Source organism: Phyllopteryx taeniolatus, chromosome 10 (genome assembly GCF_024500385.1).
Source record: "Phyllopteryx taeniolatus isolate TA_2022b chromosome 10, UOR_Ptae_1.2, whole genome shotgun sequence".
Classification (NCBI taxonomy): Eukaryota; Metazoa; Chordata; class Actinopteri; order Syngnathiformes; family Syngnathidae; genus Phyllopteryx; species Phyllopteryx taeniolatus.
Genome location: NC_084511.1, coordinates 8711791 through 8730723, shown reverse-complemented (window position 1 = coordinate 8730723; position 18933 = coordinate 8711791). Strand labels below are relative to the sequence as shown.

The following is an 18933-nucleotide window of genomic DNA, read 5'->3' as shown; positions in this document are numbered from 1 at the left end:
TTCAGCTCCTTGTCAAGAGAACGGGAAGTGGTGCAAAAAGTACTGAAACACTGAACTGTTGGGCAAGTGTGTTCAAAAGTTGAGAGAAGTTCCCCCTGTAAAAAGGTATTGTGGATTTTAGATTCACCCTGAAATTTCACAAGAAAGCCGAATATCCCCTTTTGTGAGTAGTGTTAAATCAAACTTCTTGGTGGTCATCTTTTGTTAAAAAATGATAACATACATGATTTTGTTTTAGTTTATTATAAAGAAATAATCATCTGACACACAAGACACAAAAAGTACATATATAAAAAAAAAAAAACTTAAAGAGTAAAAGACTAAAACACATTTTGTCATTTACAGAATAAATATTTCCCTATAAAAATGCTGAAAAATTCTCAAGCTTGTGTGTGGCGTCAGTTAATTTCACTAGTTGTGAATTCAGTCCACTTAAAAGGAATGATGCAGTGAGATCAGAACCACAAGTGATTATTACACACTGTGTCCCTTCGATACAACTCTTTTGGTCCAATTGTTGGCGAGACCGTCAGCGTTTTCCTCGCTTGGCCGGCGGCTCCTCTGACTTCTGTCCTCCTCGCGTCCGCACTGCGGGGGGACTGGCCTCCAGTTTGCGGACTCCCTTGGTGACGGTTGCCTGGCCTCTGGTCCCACTACGAAGACAAAACACACACAGTTGCCTTTGCAGTGGCAAAAAAAACAACAACAACAACAAAAGCAAAGTGGTAGCCCTGAAGAGATTAGCATAGATGCTAACAGTTTCAGCAGAGCATTTCATTAATTTTCACTCTTACTGGGTTAAAGAAAAATCACAATTCAACTCAGTTAAGCAGTTAACTACCAGTTAACTAGCCCAGTGGATTTATCCAAGATGTAAAGCGGTACAAAGACTCGCCATAACCTCCCCTAACAACCCAGGCTAAATTTAGCTCCTCCTGCCGTGGAAATAAACACGCAAGACAGACTGGCTGTGGAAGTGAGGGATCAACTCGTTTGCTTGACACCGAGTTTATTTTTCTTCACGTGGCAACTTATGTCATGTACAAGAGCGGCCATCACCCTTGAGGTTGTTGATAAAGAAATACGGCTCGTAACAGTCATACCGCAGAGGTTCATCTTGACCTCATCTAACTTAATTGGGAGTTTTACGAATCGGTTCTTTGCCCAATATCATTCCCCACTTTCCGGGGTCACTCAACCCCCCAAAAGAGGGTTGGGGAAATGTCTCATAACATCAAGACTGCAAAGTCCATACTTGGTTGATGATGTAGGTATAGCACACTTGGTTGTTTCTTGAGTTGACCTTAGAAAGCTTGTCTCTCTGTCGAAATGTATCCTTTCAACAAATTAAGACTTTTGACACCAATCACTGTACTACTTTCCTATTTTGACAGGTTTTGGAAGCATCTTGGGGTGGTGTTTCAGAAATAGCCCAAAAATACAAATAGGAGACCTTGAATCGTGAACCACAGCTAAGCGGGGGGATTACTGTACTGCGTTAGCGTAACTTAGTAATAATAAGACTGCGGCGCATTCCAATTCGCACGCAAATGGGTTAAGTTTGCCGCCGCAACATGGCTTTATGCATTTCCCCAAACCGTTACCCAAAAAAGCAGAAGCACACAATTGCCCAAAATGTATGTGATCGGACGATGATTTTAAGGGAGACAAATGACTCAACCGCTGATCGATTGCGCGACTGATTGAGAGGTGTTGACAAAGGCTGAAAGTGAAGCTTGAGATCATGAAGATCAACTCACCGTGCGCCAACTGCAGTCTCGTCTTTGCCACTTTGCCTACTGGCTCGCGTGGACGGTTTGCTCGGCTTATTTCTGGAAATGAACAACAAATATGAAACCCCTGCCCGCTGTAGCTAATTAGTGCAAAGGAATTCTCAGTGTGATGCCGGAGTACAGTTGTACAAAACGACAAATACAATAATACAAATACATTAAACTAATACCACTCAAATGAAAACTGAACATCATTATACTCGTAAGGGAAGAATTGTCGTCAAAGTAGTAGTAAGAAGTGACCTTTCAGCTTCCAGGCGAGACGCCAAGCGCGTTGTAGCTCTGCCCTTCGTTTCTTTCCCATCATCCTCTTTCTCGCCACCGTCCTCATCCTCATCATCCTCCGTCTCCTTTTCTCCTGTCGTTTTCTCTTTCTTCTCTGCCAGTGGAACCAAAGACACCAACTTTCATGCCCTCCTTTTCTTTTTAAATCAGAATCACTCACGAGGAACAACCAAGAAGAACCTGAGTCGTCCGATGACGTCGCAGCCTTGGGGGGTCTTCCCCTCCGAGCGTTCTTCTTGGGAGTGGAACCTTGCTGCCCGTCAACCTGAAGACATCCAACAACACTCTCTTACTGCACTTGAATTTGACAAGAGAATGACAAACGGAGTCACATAAGAGGACGGCATTTCACACTTTAGCACCCACGCACATCATCGGGTTTCTTCTCACTGCCGCTCTCCTCTTTTGCCTCCTTGTTGCCTTCGGACGGGCTGACTGATGGAAAAGCTGAGAGGTTTCACCACTTTAGACGTCAGCAAAATAACACTAACAAGGTACACCATCATGCCAATGTTGTGTCTTCTCTGCCTTTTTGTTATTGTGCTCACCAATGTTTTGCTGTATCTGCTGGTCCTCTCCTTGCATCTTCACTGCCTCCTTGTATGTGTCCTTGGATGCATCCTCATTGATGTCCTCGATGGCCTCTTCACTTGTGTACTCATCACTGGGGCCCATTATGTCCTCCTTATTTAAATCATTGAAGGCCTCCTCATTTTTATCTGTAGTCACCTCCTCACTTGTGTCCTTTGTGCTCTCTTCGTCATTGTCCTTTGTGACCTCCTCATTTGTGTCCTTGGTCAACTCCTCCTTTGTTTGTGTCGTTGCCTCCTCACTTGGGTCCTTGATGGTTTCCTCACTTGTGTTCTTATTCACCGCCTCACTTTTATCCTTTGTAGCCTCCTCATTTGTTACTAGTACGGCTTCCTCACTTGTGTCCTTTATGGTCTCCTCATTTGTGCTCTCGACAGTCTCAACACTTGTGTCCTTGGTGGCCTCCTCACTTGTTTCCACAGTTGAATCCTTACTTGTGTCCTTCTGTGTTTCCTCACATGTGTCCATCATGGCCTCCTCGCTGGTGTTCTTGATCATCTCGTCTCCCTCTTGAGGTTCTCCGGCCGTCACAATTCTCCTCCTCTGCTTCACTGCTGGTTCATCTGAAAATGAGGACATCACATTTTTCAATCTCAGATACAGCGGATAGTCGGGACCCCGGAACGGTTAGGCAGTTCAATTCAATGAATTCATTACACACAATATAATCAGAGTCAACCTCAGAAGATGGAACGAAGGTGTCGGACACCAAGGGGGGGGGGAGGAGAACACCCCTCCCCCCCCCACCTCCCCTCCCAGGGTACCCTCCAACTCGTTTTAACTGTCATAGCAAAACACATTTACACGGTATGGCACGAAATTAGATACCTAAAGACCCAGATTAGCCCAACAAATCTTAAGACTTGTGAAATAATCAGACACAACACTGTCTACGTGTTGTTGTACCGTTTGCGTTCAAATATCCCTTGCTTGAAGCATACAGCAACAACAACGCCACACACAGGTGGTGGATCGTTACCGCTTCGTCATGACGTCGAAGCCAGGCGCAGCCTCGCTGAGTCTCCGTTTCACCTTGTGTCGAAAGTGCAGACTTTAAACTATAAACTAGTTTTATAAATTGTATTAATAGACAAAGTAAAACCAGAAATATGATCAACAAATTACACCGTATTTTCCCCCCTCCGACCATTCTAAGGAAAGCAACTAGAGCAGGAATTGCTTGCAAGCAAAACAAACAAACAAATAAATTAATACTGCGATAACCCTTTTTATTGGTGGAAAAAAATTCACATCAACCAATGAAAACTAGGTGCTACGGCAGGAAAGGGAAGGAAACAGTTGTGGGAATGTGTGAGTGAGTGTCTCATTGAGGAACAGCGATAGCGACAGCGGGAGAGTCTTAATCAGAGAGTGAAGATTTTGATGAGGAAGTGGCCAAAAAGCTTCCAAAGGCAGACTGAAAAGCAAACGCTGCCTCCAGGTGGACAAACAGAGAAGGGGCACACCATGGAAGTGTCAATCCTGTGATGTGCCACTCTGCATCGTTGTGGACAGGAATTGTGGCACAAATACATTTGTGTGTAAAAGCATCTGAGGAACGGCCTGCATTTTACTGTAAATAGTTGGATATCATTTTGTTATTTTTGCTAAATTTTCACAGAAGATTTTGAAATCAACTAATCATATTTGAATTCTATGTTATAGAAATGGTTCGTTCAGCCTGGTTTTCACAATCAGAAATACAACTTTTTCTTACTTGGACTTTGTTTTCTGTGTGATTTTGGGTCCAAAGTGTGACTATCATGTCAAAATGTAAAATAAATAAATAAATGGTACAAATGACACCAAAAAAGGAAAGGTAAACTATTTTCTTTAGGTGAAATATAATGATTAGCATTTCATAGTGTATGACTAGTGTTGATCATTTTGTAAACAATTCATTGTTAAGCCATGATCTCAAAAACAAATTCTCCAATGTTTTTTGCGTGATATATATATCTGCATGCATGCGCATAGTGTAGGTGTACCTCCCCCAAAAAGGGTGCGGCCAAATCATGTGCTGGTGCGACCAACTGAAAATGTTGGGTGGCTCACGGACAGGTAGAAAAACATTTATCGTATAATACAGAGGTGGGAGGTAACGAACAAAATGAAAAAGTTAGTCGCACCAGTGCTACCAGTGCAAAAGTTAGTGTAGAGCACCGCCTTAAAAGTCTTTTTTTTATCAAAAAAAAAAAAGAAAAGAAATGCTTGTTGTGAAGTCAATTGAGATCATTGACACCAGCTAGGGCTCATATCTCAAAATGTTCCTCACAATTCAAAGCAAAAAATGTTGAGCGACAGCTCGTATTTCGAAAAACCCGTGAGTCTAGTCACTCATAAGTGAAGATACCACTGGATATATTTCAATGAAAACTTTTAGCACACTTGCTTGTAGTTTTTTCAAGTGTCTTACCATCAGAGTTTCCTTTGGCTGCTGAACGTCTCCTTCTGCGACTCGGCGTCTGTTCCCTCTTCTCCAATTGTTTCGACGGCTCCTCCTCCACCTCTTCTACAGTTCTGGACGATCGTCCCCTGCGTGGGGTTTTCCCCTTCACGACCTTCGGCTGCTCAGTTTCCTGCGAACAACACATTTGTTTCGTGTTTTTCCCCCCCCTTGATTCAAAAAAGTTAAATCTGATGCAATTGAGCTTCTCTGACCTCAGATGATGGTTCCTTTGCATCCTGGTCCTCAGCTGTTGAACATTAAAGTAGTCACTGTCAAATCTCACGTTGGCAAAGTTGTTGCATTTCTAATATCTGGCTTTGAATTATTTACCATATTCATTCACTGCTGCAACATTCTGACTGGACAGCTTTCGCTTCCGTCCAACTCGTACTCTTTCCTGCTGCGAGAGAAAAGCCCCCAAAAATACACCATATCAACACCGAAAGTATCAAGATGATCCACTGTGTGTACAAGTTACCTTCTCTGACACCTCAGACTCCTTCTCTGGCTCATGAATGTCTACACTCTCACCTGGATGAATGTCGAGAAAGACAATAAAAATATAGCAAGGAAGATACGGTTGAACCTTGCAAGTGTCATTTAGGAATCTTATCAACGTCAACATATCAAACACAAACTGCAACAGCAACAAAACTCCAGAATGACTCACTTTCTTGTTTGGCCACTTCTGTTCCACTTGCGGGTTCTGTGACCGGTCCGGGTGGACGGCAGAGTTGCGCCTAAATAATGATGGATGAAGTCCGCATAAAAGAAGGATCAGGGAGTGATAAAGGTGTGGACTGTTTCCTTGGGAACAAATCTAACTTACAGGTTGTGTGCCACACTCCTCCTCCTGTTTTTTTAGATCTAGTGTGCCTGATGATGAGAAAGCAAGTTAAAAATATATCAATAACAGGGGTGTGCATCTCTCCAATAAGAAACAATTTGCATTCCATGTATATCGACACATGGAATGCGATACGCTTCAAGGATGGTACATTTTTAAGTGGACCGATTCGATTTGTTTTGATTCAATAAGCTTACAATTCGATTCAATACGGTTCGAGTCGATTATATTTTTCATATAAAATCCGAGTTGCTTCCACACTTTGGACTTGAAACTTGTCGGGGCGTTGTGAAACCTGTCCGAGTCCACAATTTTCCCCTCACAAACTCACAGCGCGATTTGATGTAACTGCGACAAATCTCGCGAGAGTTTTGAGAGAGCGGGAGAAGGTCAAAGAAGGAGATGCAGCTGTCCTCAACATAAAACCGAATAACTTTTTGACTGGGCGATCGGCCAGTTCAATCTATATTGCGCCCAATGCGATATGATTCATTAGTCCGCGTACCGATGCACTCACACTTTTTTTTTTTTTTCCTTCAATCAAAAACGGTTTCCCAATTCAAATCGTTTTGTTGTTACGCCCCAAATAAATAAATACCGAAGACGTAGCTTTTGAGGAAAATTTACGTACCGTAACTGACATCCACCTGCTCCTCGTCTAATATCTCTTCTACCTATAATTCAGAAGAAAGCATTCCATTTTAGTCTTTTTCATGTCAATTAAAGAAAAGAGAGTGAAGTGTGGGTGGTTCCTCACTTTAGTGCCCGTCTTTGCTACAACACCAGAATCGCTTTGGTCTAAAGGTGACACAAAACAATGTTAAGACAGACGGAAAAAAGTATTTTTGCAACAGTGATGATTTCATGTGCTCACCTTGCGGACTGGAAACATGCTCTAGAGTCGGCGCCTCCCACAGAGGTACAGCTGCGTTTTCCTGTGGGTTTCCTGTGCCGGCATCATCAGCTGGAACATATTTAATGATAACAATAATATTCCCGACCCATGGGATAATAATGTAATACACTTACCATTTTCATCAGCAGGTGTGGCCTCTTTGTCAGCTGGTTTTGAGTCAGCAGCTCTTTCTCCATCTTTGGACTCATCCTGTTCAGAAGGAAGGCCATGTGGCTGAGTGTCATCCTCCTGTGCACACACAAACACACACACAGAACATGAGCAGTGACTCGAACAAATTTCACATTCAAACAACAGATTAAAAACGAAGCCTCCCTGTTCAGAGATGTCATGTAGCATGTAAGATCAGATAGTGAACGCATTGATAGGCGTCTCTGTAGTCTCAAGTTAGCGAAGCCAACAGTAATCGTCAATCTGTTGAAATTTAAGACCTGTCATTCATCAAATATGACCATTCGGATTGCATAGTATGGGGATTACTATGTTATACAATATGCAACAATATTTTTAATATCCAATCTAAAAAAAGTATGAAACATTCAGTGACTGCGCAGTAATTGTAAATGTGTCAAATTTCTCACGTTTTCCAAAATAAAATCGCAATTTGGGTACTGTGTCTCCTGTAAAAAATGAGGGCAACCCACCATCTACTGAGCAAAGCAATTTTGGAGCTTCTGACTTATCTTAGGCAGGGGTAGTCAACACGTAGATCGCGATCAACAGGTAAATATCAATGCATAACACGGTAGATCACGAGTGAATTACTGTATTATTTTAAAATTTCATGAATTTTATTTTGAAGAGCACGAAAAGGTTCTGCTGTCACTGAGCATGCAAACTTTATAGAGGTTGGATTTATCTGCTCCGCCGTAAAAATCTAAAAAAAAACAAAAAAATAAATAAGACAGTTAACTTATTTCCATCTTGAATGGGAATGCAAATTCCTTTTCACATCATCAAATGGGAAGACGATATCGCTCATATGCAAATACTGTGTGCATCTGTAAACAAACGAGGCAACCTCGAACGGCAGCGGCAACTCATGACAACTCAAAGACTCGACAGTGAGTGAAGAAGCAAGAACTTAAGAGAGCTACAAGAAGAACTACAAGAAGGTGAGAGGTGAATAACCAAAAGAAAAGCCTAAGGAAAATAAAAGTGATGTTTGTTTACCTGAAGAGCAGGCAACACAGGTATATCACCACTTGTTGCATCCCTTTCTGACTTCGCTGTAAAGAGGCAAACATCATTACCTGACTTGAAAAAGAAAAACCCACTAGTCACAAAGGATATACATTTGGCTTGCGCGTGAAATTTCAAGATGACGCTAAAATGTACTACAGTCGTACCTTGAGCTACGAGTTGAACTTGTTCTGTGACTGAGCTTGGAACGCACGTTACTCATATGTCAAATGGTAAGCGAGACGCGGGATGCTGGGCAGATGCTGTGGCGTTCATCCAGAAATTTCACCCGGAAGCAAAACATGCCTAACGTTTTGTGAGTAATGTAATTTCACTATCAAAGTAATGTTAATTACCTTCACTGTTCAATTCGTCAACATCACTCTTCACAGTCTGGGACGCAAAGGGTGACAATTCAGAAGTCTTAACAGGCACATCACCAGCACTTTGTGGATCTTGTGGTTTCGGCTTGTTCTCCTCAGCCACCACCTCCTCCGACTCCTCCTTTAATCCATGATTCATGAACCTGGGGGACAAAGCGCTGTCGGGGTCCATGGAGAGCAGCGTGAGGGCCGCCTCTTTCATCTTCATGTCGGCGTCCTGAAGGGTCACCTGCAGCGGGGTGTGCTCTCTGCTGCCCGCCGAGTGCAGCCTGTCGTCCATGGCCGAGGTGCAGACGTCCATTAGCGTCAGCAGAGCGTCGGCCTCCGGGGGCACGACGGGCATTTCCCGCACTTGCGTCACGCCTTCGGAGGCGATGTCGATTAAAGGTTCACGGGAGTCGTCAGAGGAGCCGGCAGCGGCAACCGGTTCCGAGAGTGTCCCTTTCATCTGGGCCTCCTCCGCTTCAATGGCAAGAGACAAGTCAGAATTCTCAACTTTGTCTTCTCTGGGTGCTTCCTTCTCCTCGCGGCTCTCCTCTTTCTTCGCTTTCTCCTTCTTGTCCTCTTTTTTCTTCGTGCCTTTGACGTCAGGCTCTTCAGAGCCTCTCCTCTGCTCCTTCTTCTTCTCCTTTTCAGGTTTGCCAGCACCCGAGGCGCCACGGATGTCCAAAGCATGAGTTTTCTTGTCTGTCTTTGATTGCGTGTGAGACTTTGGTTCTTCTCTGGATTTGGATTTTTCCGTGGTTTTTCCTCTCTCAGCCGAGTTGACTCTTTTGTCGACGTCAGCGAGAGTCTTGTTCGATTGCTCAGCTTTCGTCTTCTCTTTGTTTTCCATTTTCAGTTTGACCTTGTCCCCTTGCCGGTCTTCACTGTGGCTCTTGGACCTTTTCAGGACATCTTTGGAGTGTTTCTCCTTCTTCTTACCGCTGTCTGCTCCCGCTAGTCCCACCTCAGGCCGGTCCTCCAAAGAGCCAGAAGAATCTAGCCGGAGCAGTTGCTTTGATTCACTTTTTGCTGCCGTTTTCTCTCCTTTGATCCTGTCCTTCTCTTTGATCTTGTCCTTCTCTTTGATCTTGTCCTTTTCAACGGACTGGGCCCGCATCCTCTTGGCCGAAGCGTCGTCAGCCTCAGACACAGACACCTTCTGTTCTTTTGTACTGGTCATTTTCTTCTCATTTTTCACTTTAGGCTTCTTCTCGCCTTTCTCATCGGAGGACGCCTTCGCAGGAACGCCGTCCTTCTGCTGGGATTCGTTTGCCTGGGGTTCGGATTTCTTCTCCTGCTTCTGTTTGATCTTGGGGAGCTCCTCCGACACGCCGCGCTCCTTCTCTTTGCGCTCCTTGCGGGAGGGGCGGTCAAACTTCCCGACGGAGCGCTGCCTCAGAGCCTCCTGTGAGCCCAGCTCCAAGTCTAAGATAAAGGAGTGCGTGCGGCTTTTGTCAGGGAGCTTCTTGGCGTCGCCGGGATCTTCCGAGACGTCGCCACTACCGCTTGTCCTTGAGGGCCTCTCATCAGGCACTGAGGACTCGGATAGATTCTTCACCACCTTCTGTTGTAGGTTACGCAATTGTGTTGATTTTACTTCCTGAAAAGGACAGAACGGTTACAGGTCATCATATCCATTTTCTAAGTCGCTTTGTCATTAGGAAGCTGTAGCCTATCCCAGCTGACTTAAGGGGCAAGAGGCGGGGTACACCATGGACTGGTCGCCAGCCAATCACAGACACATATAGACAAACAACCATTCACACTCACATTCAAATTTATAGACAATTTAAGAGGCTACAAAGAACAACATGTCTGGTTTTTTTTTGTTTTTGTTTTTTTTAACTGTGGACTGGAGCACCCAGAGAAAACATGCAAATTCCACACAGGAAGGTGAGAGCCAAGATTGAAAAATGAACCTCAGAACAGTAAAGCAGACATGCGAACCACTAACGACCGTGCTGCCACTCATCCTATCACTTAATGTTTAGTTTCATGATGGCTGTCACATACTGGCTTCTTTGATGTTTCTCCTGCTTCTCCTTTTTTCTTATTGGTCACATCTCCCTCGTTCCTAAACGAACACAAACATGAGCAGATTCCATTAAAAAAGGCTAAAAGGTGACAATGAGGGCTCTTTGGTCCTCACCGTGAGTCGAGCTTCCTCTTTCTGCTGAGAGCCATTTTTTTCTCCAGAACTTTCCGTTCTTTCCGGGCTTCTTTGGCTCGGGGTGTCTCGAACCCAGCAGAGGGGTCGCTCTTCTGCTTTTTCTGATCTGTCCGGGGAGAAAATGACCAAGTACCACAACCGAATGATTATTTTCAAATGAGGGTTGGATCCAAACTCCTCCACATTCTATAAATTAAACACAGTAGATGAGCACTGGTCAATAGCCAAGGTACAATAAAGTGAAGGAAAACAGTAGATGTTTTGCACACAAACATGTCCAAACCTTTGACCGGTAAGCTACTAATGCCCTCATATGCCGTTAAGGATGATGCAGTCGCTGATGCAATTCAGTCGCTTTATTCCCATGAGCGGTAACAGAATGCACATTCATTCAAGAGCTGCTATCGGCCGCGACTCACACCCAGTCCCTCCACACACACGCTTACTAAGTTGAGCCAACTTCAAGCACAACTGTCCCTTTGCTCTTTCTTCTTTTCTCACGTCACAACCGCTCTTTTGTCTTTGCCGATGTCACAACCGCCAATCACCAGGCTCGCCCCAAAATAAACTGTGAGTCATCTGAGTTAACAACACATGATTAATGTGATCATTTGTTTGTGATTAATCATGAGTTCACGCTTTAACTATGATAGCCCTTATCTTTTTTCATGAATAAATAATGATAAAGCGGCTGAGATAAGTATTTAACACGTCACCATTTTCCTCACTCAAAATAAAACCCCAATTCCAATGAAGTTGGGACGTTGTGTTAAACATAAATAACAGAATACAATGATTTGCAAAACTTGTTCAACCTATATTTAATTGAACACACTACAAAAACAATATATTTAATGTTCAAACTGATAAATTGTATTGTTTTTAGCAAATAATCATTAACTTAGAATTTTATGGCTTCAACACGTTCCAAAAAAGCTGGGACAGGGTCATGTTTACCACTGTCTTACATCACCTTTTCTTTTAACAACATTCAAACAACGTTTGGGAACTGAGGACACTAATTGTTGAAGCTTTATAGGTGGAATTCTTTCCCCATTCTTGCTTGATGTACAGCTTCAGCTGTTCAACAGTCTGTGGTCTCCGTTGTCGTATTTTACGCTTCATAATGCGCCACACATTTTCAAGGGGAGGCAGGTCTGGACTGCAGGCAGGCCAGTCTAGTACCCTCACTCTTTTACTACGAAGCCACGCTGTTGTAACAAATGCAGAACGTGGTTTGGCATTGTCTTGCTGAAATAAGCAGGGGCGTCCATGAAAAAGACGTTGCTTGGATGGCAGCATATGTTTCTCCAAAACCTGTATGTACCTTTCAGCATTTATGGTGCCTTCACAGATGTGTAAGTTACCCATGCCATTGGCACTAACACAGCCCCATACCGTCACAGATGCTGACTTTTGAACTTTGCGTCCATAACAGTTTGGATGGTTCTTTTCCTCTTTGGCCTGGAGTACACGGCGGCCACAATTTCCAAGAACAATTTGAAATGTGGATTCGTCGGACCACAGAACACCTTTCCAATTTGCATCAGTCCATCTTAGATGAGCTGTAAGCACGCTCACCACGCAAGACACCATTGCTGAAAACAAATCAAAAAACGTGCCAAATCTCGTTTAAAGTTTGCTGAACAGCATTGGGACAAGCCAGTTAAATACTGGGAGAATATAGTCCGGTTTGATGAGAGCATAATTGAACTCTATGGATGCCATAATGCACACCACATTTAGAGGAGAAATGGCACTGCACATCACCCTAAAAACACCATGCCAGCAGTCAAGTTCAGAGGAGGGAACATGATGGTGTGGGGATGCTTTTCAGAAAAAGGTACTGGTAAACTTCACATTATTGAAGGAAGGATGAATGGGCAAATTTACTGAGACATTCTTGACATCTACGGGGATGATCGAAATGAAACAAGGGTGGACATCAGGATAATGTTCAAAAGCACACTGCCAAGGAAACTCTCAATTGGTTTCAAAGAAAAAAAATAAACCTGCTAGAATGGCCCAGCCAATCACCAGACTCGAATCCAATTGAAAATCTATAGAAAGAATTGAAACTCAAAGTGCACAAAAGAAGCTCACAGAACCCCCAAGATTTGAAGACTGCTTGTGTGGAGGAATGGGCCACAATCACACCAGAGCATTGCATGCGACTAGTTTCTCCATACCGGAGGAGTCTGGTAGCTGTCACGGCAAACAAAAGTTTTGTATAAAGTATTAAATAAATACCAGTTGGCGTGTTCAATACTGTTTCCCTGTGTCGTTTCACATTATTACACACAACTTCATTTCTGAGCTTATTTGTTCTACTTTCTTTGTATGTATGGTTTACTTGGGTTGTTCCCAACATCAAGTGAAATGTTCAGGTCAATAGCACCTTTGGAAACATATTTAATGAGAAAAAGGGTGGTGCGTTATATACTTATTTCATCCGCTGTACGTGCCTCCATAGTGACATACGGTGGTATTAGATGTCATCATAAAGGTAACGCTGTATTTGTTGGCGGGGCGAGGGCATTTCTTTCGGTGAGGTGTTTATTTCTTCATGTGGTTGGTGGTCAAGTAAGGCACTGTGTCCATTGGTGTGGAAGCCACCATTTGGTGGGAATACGAGTTATTGTACTTTACTCTGGCATTATTTGTGAAAGGAATTATGTATACTGTATTTAAATGAATATTTAATCACTTTCAAGCTTGAAGATAGGTGAGGATCATGAAGTATTTTCTGTGCCATAAAAAACAAACAATGCTAAATGTCAGAAAACAGATTGGAGCTGGGAGCAGAGGATGATGCTGCGACGTGGGCACGACCATCTTAACAAGACGCCAAATACAGGAGCGAGGAGAGTAATCCAAGTAGAGATACCTTGCTCTTCAGACTGAGCTGCTTTCTGCTTCCGCTTCTCTTCCATTCGCTCTCGATTTTGCTGCCTTTTGAGCAGACGTTCCTCTTTGTCCTTGGCCTGAAAAGCACATTTGAAAAGAAACACGTAGTGATAGACGACACCCTTTTTTGAAGAGATTACCTCTGCCAAGATCCAAGACAGCATTCATTTTTGTTTTATAATTACTGCAAATTGGGATACAAGCGCAGAGGCAATTATTTTTTCTTTTTACCAACAGATTACTGTGTAAAGTCCTTGATGAAGTCTTATGCATCCAACTCACTGCAGATCTCCGTCGTTCCTCCACCGTGACCTCATCGTCGGAGTCGCTATAGTAACGGGAGTACAGAAAGGGCTTGTGGACGTAGGCCTTGCGGCGAGGTTTGCTCTCTTTGCCTTCTTCTCCCGTCTCCTCGCTTGCTTCTCTCTTGTCTGCGTTCACACCTTAAAAGTGGAAATAGAAGGGGAAAAAATACCGAGCAATCATATACAGCATATCGGCCTGTAAAATAAAGTCTGTGGTACAAAAGAAGTGAGACCGTCGAGTGTGCGCTCGCCCTCCTCAGAGGAATCGGACAACGGCTCCTCGTCTTCGCTCTCCCCTTCAAATGATGACAGGTCACTGGTGTGCACGGAACTCACTGTGATGTCACTCAGGCCATCTAAATCAGAGTCCTCCAAAGAATACTCTGCAAATTATGACACCACAGATACATGATACATTTACCACTAAGACAATACAATAACACCACTCTATTAGCATCAAAACTAAATATTTGATACCAAAATACAGGTACATCTCGATAAATTACAATATGATAGAAAAGTCAATGTATTTCAGTACTCATACATTATATAGATTAATTCAACACTGGGGGAAATATTTTCCAGAGAGCAAATTCCTGCCTAATTTCGACATTACAAATCTTTTTTTTATCGTTTCTTGATTGTTTATTACATAATATTCTAGTTTCTAGAGATGGTGAATTTGGGGTTTTCGTTTCCCGTAAGCTACAGTCCCCCCAAAAAGTATTGGAACAGCAAGGTCAATTCTTTTTGTTTGTTTGTTGTATACTGAAGACATCTGGGCTTTAGATCAAAAGATGAATATGAGACAAAAGTTCAGGATTCCATCTTTTATTTCATGGTATGTACATCTAGATGTGTTAAACAACTCAGGACAGAGCACCTTTTGTTTGAAGCCACACACATTTTTTTCACTACTTTTTTCATGTAGAAATTGCCTTAATATTCTTAGCTACAGACAGTTCTAACTGAAAATAAGCAAAGTAGTACTGACCTTCCTTTATCCTCTCTTTGGCTTTCTGCTTGGCCTGACAGCTATCTTCCTCCTGCTTTTCTTCTGAAGGTTTCCCATTTGTTTTACTGCCCACTTTGGGTTTCTCCTCAGCCTGGTCTTCAGCTCGTGGCTCTTCCTCCTCCATTCTTTTCTCCTCCGTGGAGATTTCCTTCCCAACCTCCATCTGGGCCAGAGGGTCATCAGTCTTTACCTCTGATTCTTGGCCCTCCGCCGCCGGCTTTGCTTCGTCTGCCTCTTGCTGTTCGGTCTTCTTGTCTTCCTCCTCATCCAGACTCATGTCCTGCTCGCCGTCTTCAACGAGCTCGTCGAGGGCTTGGAGGCCCCTCTCGGGGGCCCTGCTGTTGGCCTCCTGGTTGAGAGAGGTGATGGCGTCCAGGATGGACATGGCGTCTGTGGCAGCAGTGGACGTCGGCGCAGACGATGAGGCTACCACAATAACATGATCATAATTAACTACAATAAATGTCTCCATTTTACCGTACAATATAGGAGTTCAACCAATAATACCTGCGCCTCACATTGTTTTGTTATGATGCAAAATCTATTTTTTATCCGATTTATCTATGAGATAATCAATAAACTATTCTATAGTTCCAATAATCTTTGACAACTGCAACCCTAGCCTCTCTATATGGGAGATTTTCACCGATTGTGGGTGGGTCTGCAACATATCGCTGCGGTGAACAGCGTTTCACTGTACATATGAAAATAAATTCTACCAAGTAAAACACTTACACTACAGTGCACTAGTGCTGGGCGATATGACCTCAAATTCATATCACGGTATAAATTGTATCCCTTCATGGTCACGGTATATATCGCGGTATAAGCGTCAGTGTAAAAATGATCATGGAAGCATTTATGAATAGGTTGTTGTTCTTTTCGTTAATATAGTGTCATGTTGTGTTATCAGCTGTTCAAACAGATTTGATAAGATTGATCCGAAGAGCTTTTACCGCACACCAAACAAACCCGAAACTCGTCGAAAGCTTTGAATCGCAGCAATTAAGCTTAACAAGTGGAACCTACTGACAACGACCGTGTTTACGTTCGACACTTTATATTTAACTTCCTGATTATGTTTTTTAATGTCCATCCATCCATTTTACGAACCGCTTATCCTCACTAGGGTCAGCGGCGTACTGGAGCAGAGAGGCGGTGGACACCCTGAATTGGACCGCAGGAGACAGAAACAAACAAGCATTCGCACTTACATTCAAACCTACGGGCAATTTAGAGTCTTCAATTAACCTACTGTGCATGTTTTGGGATGTGGGAGGAAACCGGAGTACCCGGAGAAAACCCACGCAGACACGGGGAGAACATGCAAACTGCACACAGACGAGGCCGGATTGGAACCCAGGGCCTCAGAACTGTGAGGCAGACGTGCTAACCAGTCGTTCACCGTGCTGCCTGTTTTGTAATGCATTATGATATTAAATATCATATTTCTCATTGAATTTTTATAATATTATCGTCTAAGTGGAGAGAGCCAACCAAAGTAAGAATTTCATTCTTGTGCTTTTACTGTGCATATGACAAACATCTTTAATATTGTTCATATTAGGCACAAATAGCAATAACAAACGCAGTCTTGACTTTACTCCATATGTAAATACAATACATAATAATATATAAAACATAAAAGCAAGCTGCATTTAGATTTAGATTTTAGATTTAGATTTAGATTTAATTCTTGAGGAATTTATTGTTATGCATGTAGAAATCTTTTGCAATAAAACCTTACACAATATCAGTCTGCATGCTGCAGGCTGGACAAGAGTTCAGGACACGTCTTCAAAAAGCTTTGCTGCATATCTTTGCTTGGCATTAGCTGACAACGAACTTGAATACAGTGCGAAGTAGCCATGAAAACGTTATTATGCATCTTTCTTTCTTCTGTTAATTACTTCTTGTCCTCCTTTAGTAATAACAATACTTTAAAAAATGTTGTGTTACCTGCACAGAGAGGCGAGAATTTGAGAGTACACCAGTGCGAACTCCCAGACCTTTCTTTCCACCTCCCAACTTCTGCGCTGCTTCCTCCGCCAGTTGCCACCAGGTGACATTATTGTTCTGGTAAACATCTTCCTGTTCCCTCTCCATTATGTCTGTCAGCTGTCTTCAGAGTGTGAGTAATTTTAACTTGATTTTACTTTTATTAAACAGTTCTCTTTACATGTGTAAGCAAGGTAGAAATGCGAAAACAGCACTTAAAACACTGCACGTATCGTAGTGTGTTTTAGTCTGGAACATCCATCCATTCATATTCAATACCGCTTATCCTTTTCAGGGCAGCGGGGAGCGAGAGCCTATCCCCGCTGTCAAACCCTGGACTGGTTACCAGTCAGTTGCAGGGCACATATAGAGACAGACAACCATTCACTCTAACATTTAGATTTACATCCACCATCACTGAGTGGGACCTGGCGAATGTATCACTACACCACCAGTGACTAATCTGCAACAAATTATTTCAATTTACATTATTTCCAATGGAAAACAACTTCTTGGACTAACCCGGAAATCAACCAACATCACAAAATGGATTGTGTTCAACTTCGGAGGTCCCGCTATGATAATTAGTGGATGGATGAGCAGGAGCGAGGTAAAGAGTGACTGTGGGACGTCATCAAACATACCCTGCTGAGGAACGACGGCATCTGCTTTGGTCTCCGTCGAGGGCATCGCCTCTGGCGGCTCCACACTGGTGGTGCCGGGCGACAGAAACTGGTGGACCACTTTCTCCACCTGCGGCCTAAAGATGTGGTTGACTTTGGGATCCACCACCTGGGCTACAATTCTGTCCACTCCCTGCTCCAGCATGCCGGATCTAAGAGGGACGTTTGTTAAGTTTCACTTCACACCTGAATAACAACACGGATGGAAACAAACTTACTTACTGCAACACAAGCTGTCTGATGTTGTTTCGCAACTGGTTTTTGTTCAACTGGGGGCTCCATGTGTGGTTGGAGAGGTGATTGGAGACAAAGTTGTCCACTCGTTGTTTCAGGTTCAGGTAAGCTGGCTGAAAAAGATACGGAAGTGTTCTCCCCAATTTTTCCACAAACTTTCAAGACTACTACTCATCAGATTTGACCGATAGTAATAAGTAAATGTTATTATATCTATCTATAGCGTTTATCTTCATAATTGTTGCGGGTGAGCTTTTGCCTATCCCAGCTGACTTTGGGTGAGGTGCACCCGGGACCGGTCACCAGCCAATCGCAGGGCATAGTGACCAACATTATTTCAGTATCCATACTTTTTGTGACATTCTTGTTTTGGTGGTGTGCCATGCATGCCGTGACATTTTCTTAATGTAAACTAGGTGCTTTGGCTCAATATAGGTTGGGAACCACTGCTTTAATGGACATCGGCATCATACATAATTGCATATTTAACAGTGTATTTTTGTATTTGTCTTAACACTTAAAAAAAACGGCCTCACAAAGGCATTCATAGGCCAGCATCAACGTCATTACTGAAACACGCTCCAAGCAAACTCGAACAACCTGTATAATCGGAGTGAATGGAGACCATTGGCAGCATTGCGGGTATGGTAAAAGGAAATAAACTGTTAAATAACTTTATAATGTTGGAATAAGTTCCTTCAGCCTACAAAAAAAAAAAAAATCACCATTAGTAGTGCAGTAGTGATTTAGTTATCTGGCGTAGCCCAACACATGGTGACTGTTAAGCATTAAAATGAACGATGAAACGTCAAATGAACGTTAGTTAAATTGTATTCATTTTGTCATGTCGTTACCTTAGTGTCGACGTCTGCTAGGCAGTCTCTCCTGAACTGGTCGAAGAGTCCTTGTGTTTTTAAATGATTGACGATCATTGACACTAGCTGGGGATCGCCCGGTGGTAAAGCCGCCATGTTTAAATTCGATTGATTCAATTTTAATCATTGAATTAGAGCATATCGGCACCGAACACGGGAGTTTCAGCGCTCTCAACCCGGAAGAGTTTAAATACAAACATTTTTGTGAACCGGAACTACAACGACCACTTCCTGCTTGTGGCAGTCATCTTGAACCGACACTCTGGCGATGGTCTCGCACCCTCTGCTCGATTCATTTCAATAGAGACTTTAGGT

The 18933-nt window shown here is 43.1% G+C and overlaps 1 protein-coding gene across 3 annotated transcripts; it reads right to left on the bottom strand.

Annotated features, from left to right (window-relative positions):
• Window positions 1-224: 224 nt before the first annotated feature.
• bod1l1 (biorientation of chromosomes in cell division 1-like 1) lies at window positions 225-18825 on the bottom strand. 3 transcript variants are annotated; one of them, XM_061787790.1, is made up of 27 exons: window positions 18598-18825; window positions 17732-17856; window positions 17471-17661; window positions 14808-15254; window positions 14047-14196; window positions 13791-13951; window positions 13489-13585; window positions 10581-10707; window positions 10445-10505; window positions 8420-10031; window positions 8055-8110; window positions 6995-7109; window positions 6840-6929; window positions 6723-6763; window positions 6597-6639; window positions 5948-5994; window positions 5789-5858; window positions 5597-5649; window positions 5449-5518; window positions 5331-5365; window positions 5086-5248; window positions 2627-3232; window positions 2449-2525; window positions 2259-2343; window positions 2037-2172; window positions 1761-1832; window positions 225-653 (listed from the first exon to the last, which is right to left on the bottom strand). In XM_061787790.1, exons 1-27 carry the CDS (start codon window positions 18712-18714, stop codon window positions 530-532), a joined length of 4971 nt encoding a protein of 1656 aa, XP_061643774.1. In that variant the 5' UTR covers window positions 18715-18825; the 3' UTR covers window positions 225-529. The 3 variants fall into 3 exon arrangements, with proteins under 3 accessions (XP_061643774.1, XP_061643775.1, XP_061643776.1); XM_061787791.1 differs by having other exon boundaries at window positions 5449-5515; XM_061787792.1 differs by lacking the exon at window positions 18598-18825 and having other exon boundaries at window positions 17728-17858.
• Window positions 18826-18933: the final 108 nt, after the last annotated feature.

Coding starts and splice junctions, on each gene's coding strand:
- bod1l1 (XM_061787790.1), bottom strand. CDS start 18,714: ATGGCGGCTTTACCACCGGGCGATCCCCAGCTAGTGTCAATGATCGTC. Junction 17,857..18,597: donor TAGCAGACGTCGACACTAAG/GTAACGACATGA, acceptor TATCTTTTTCAG/CCAGCTTACCTGAACCTGAA. Junction 5,995..6,596: donor GCAGGTGGATGTCAGTTACG/GTACGTAAATTT, acceptor TCTCATCATCAG/GCACACTAGATCTAAAAAAA.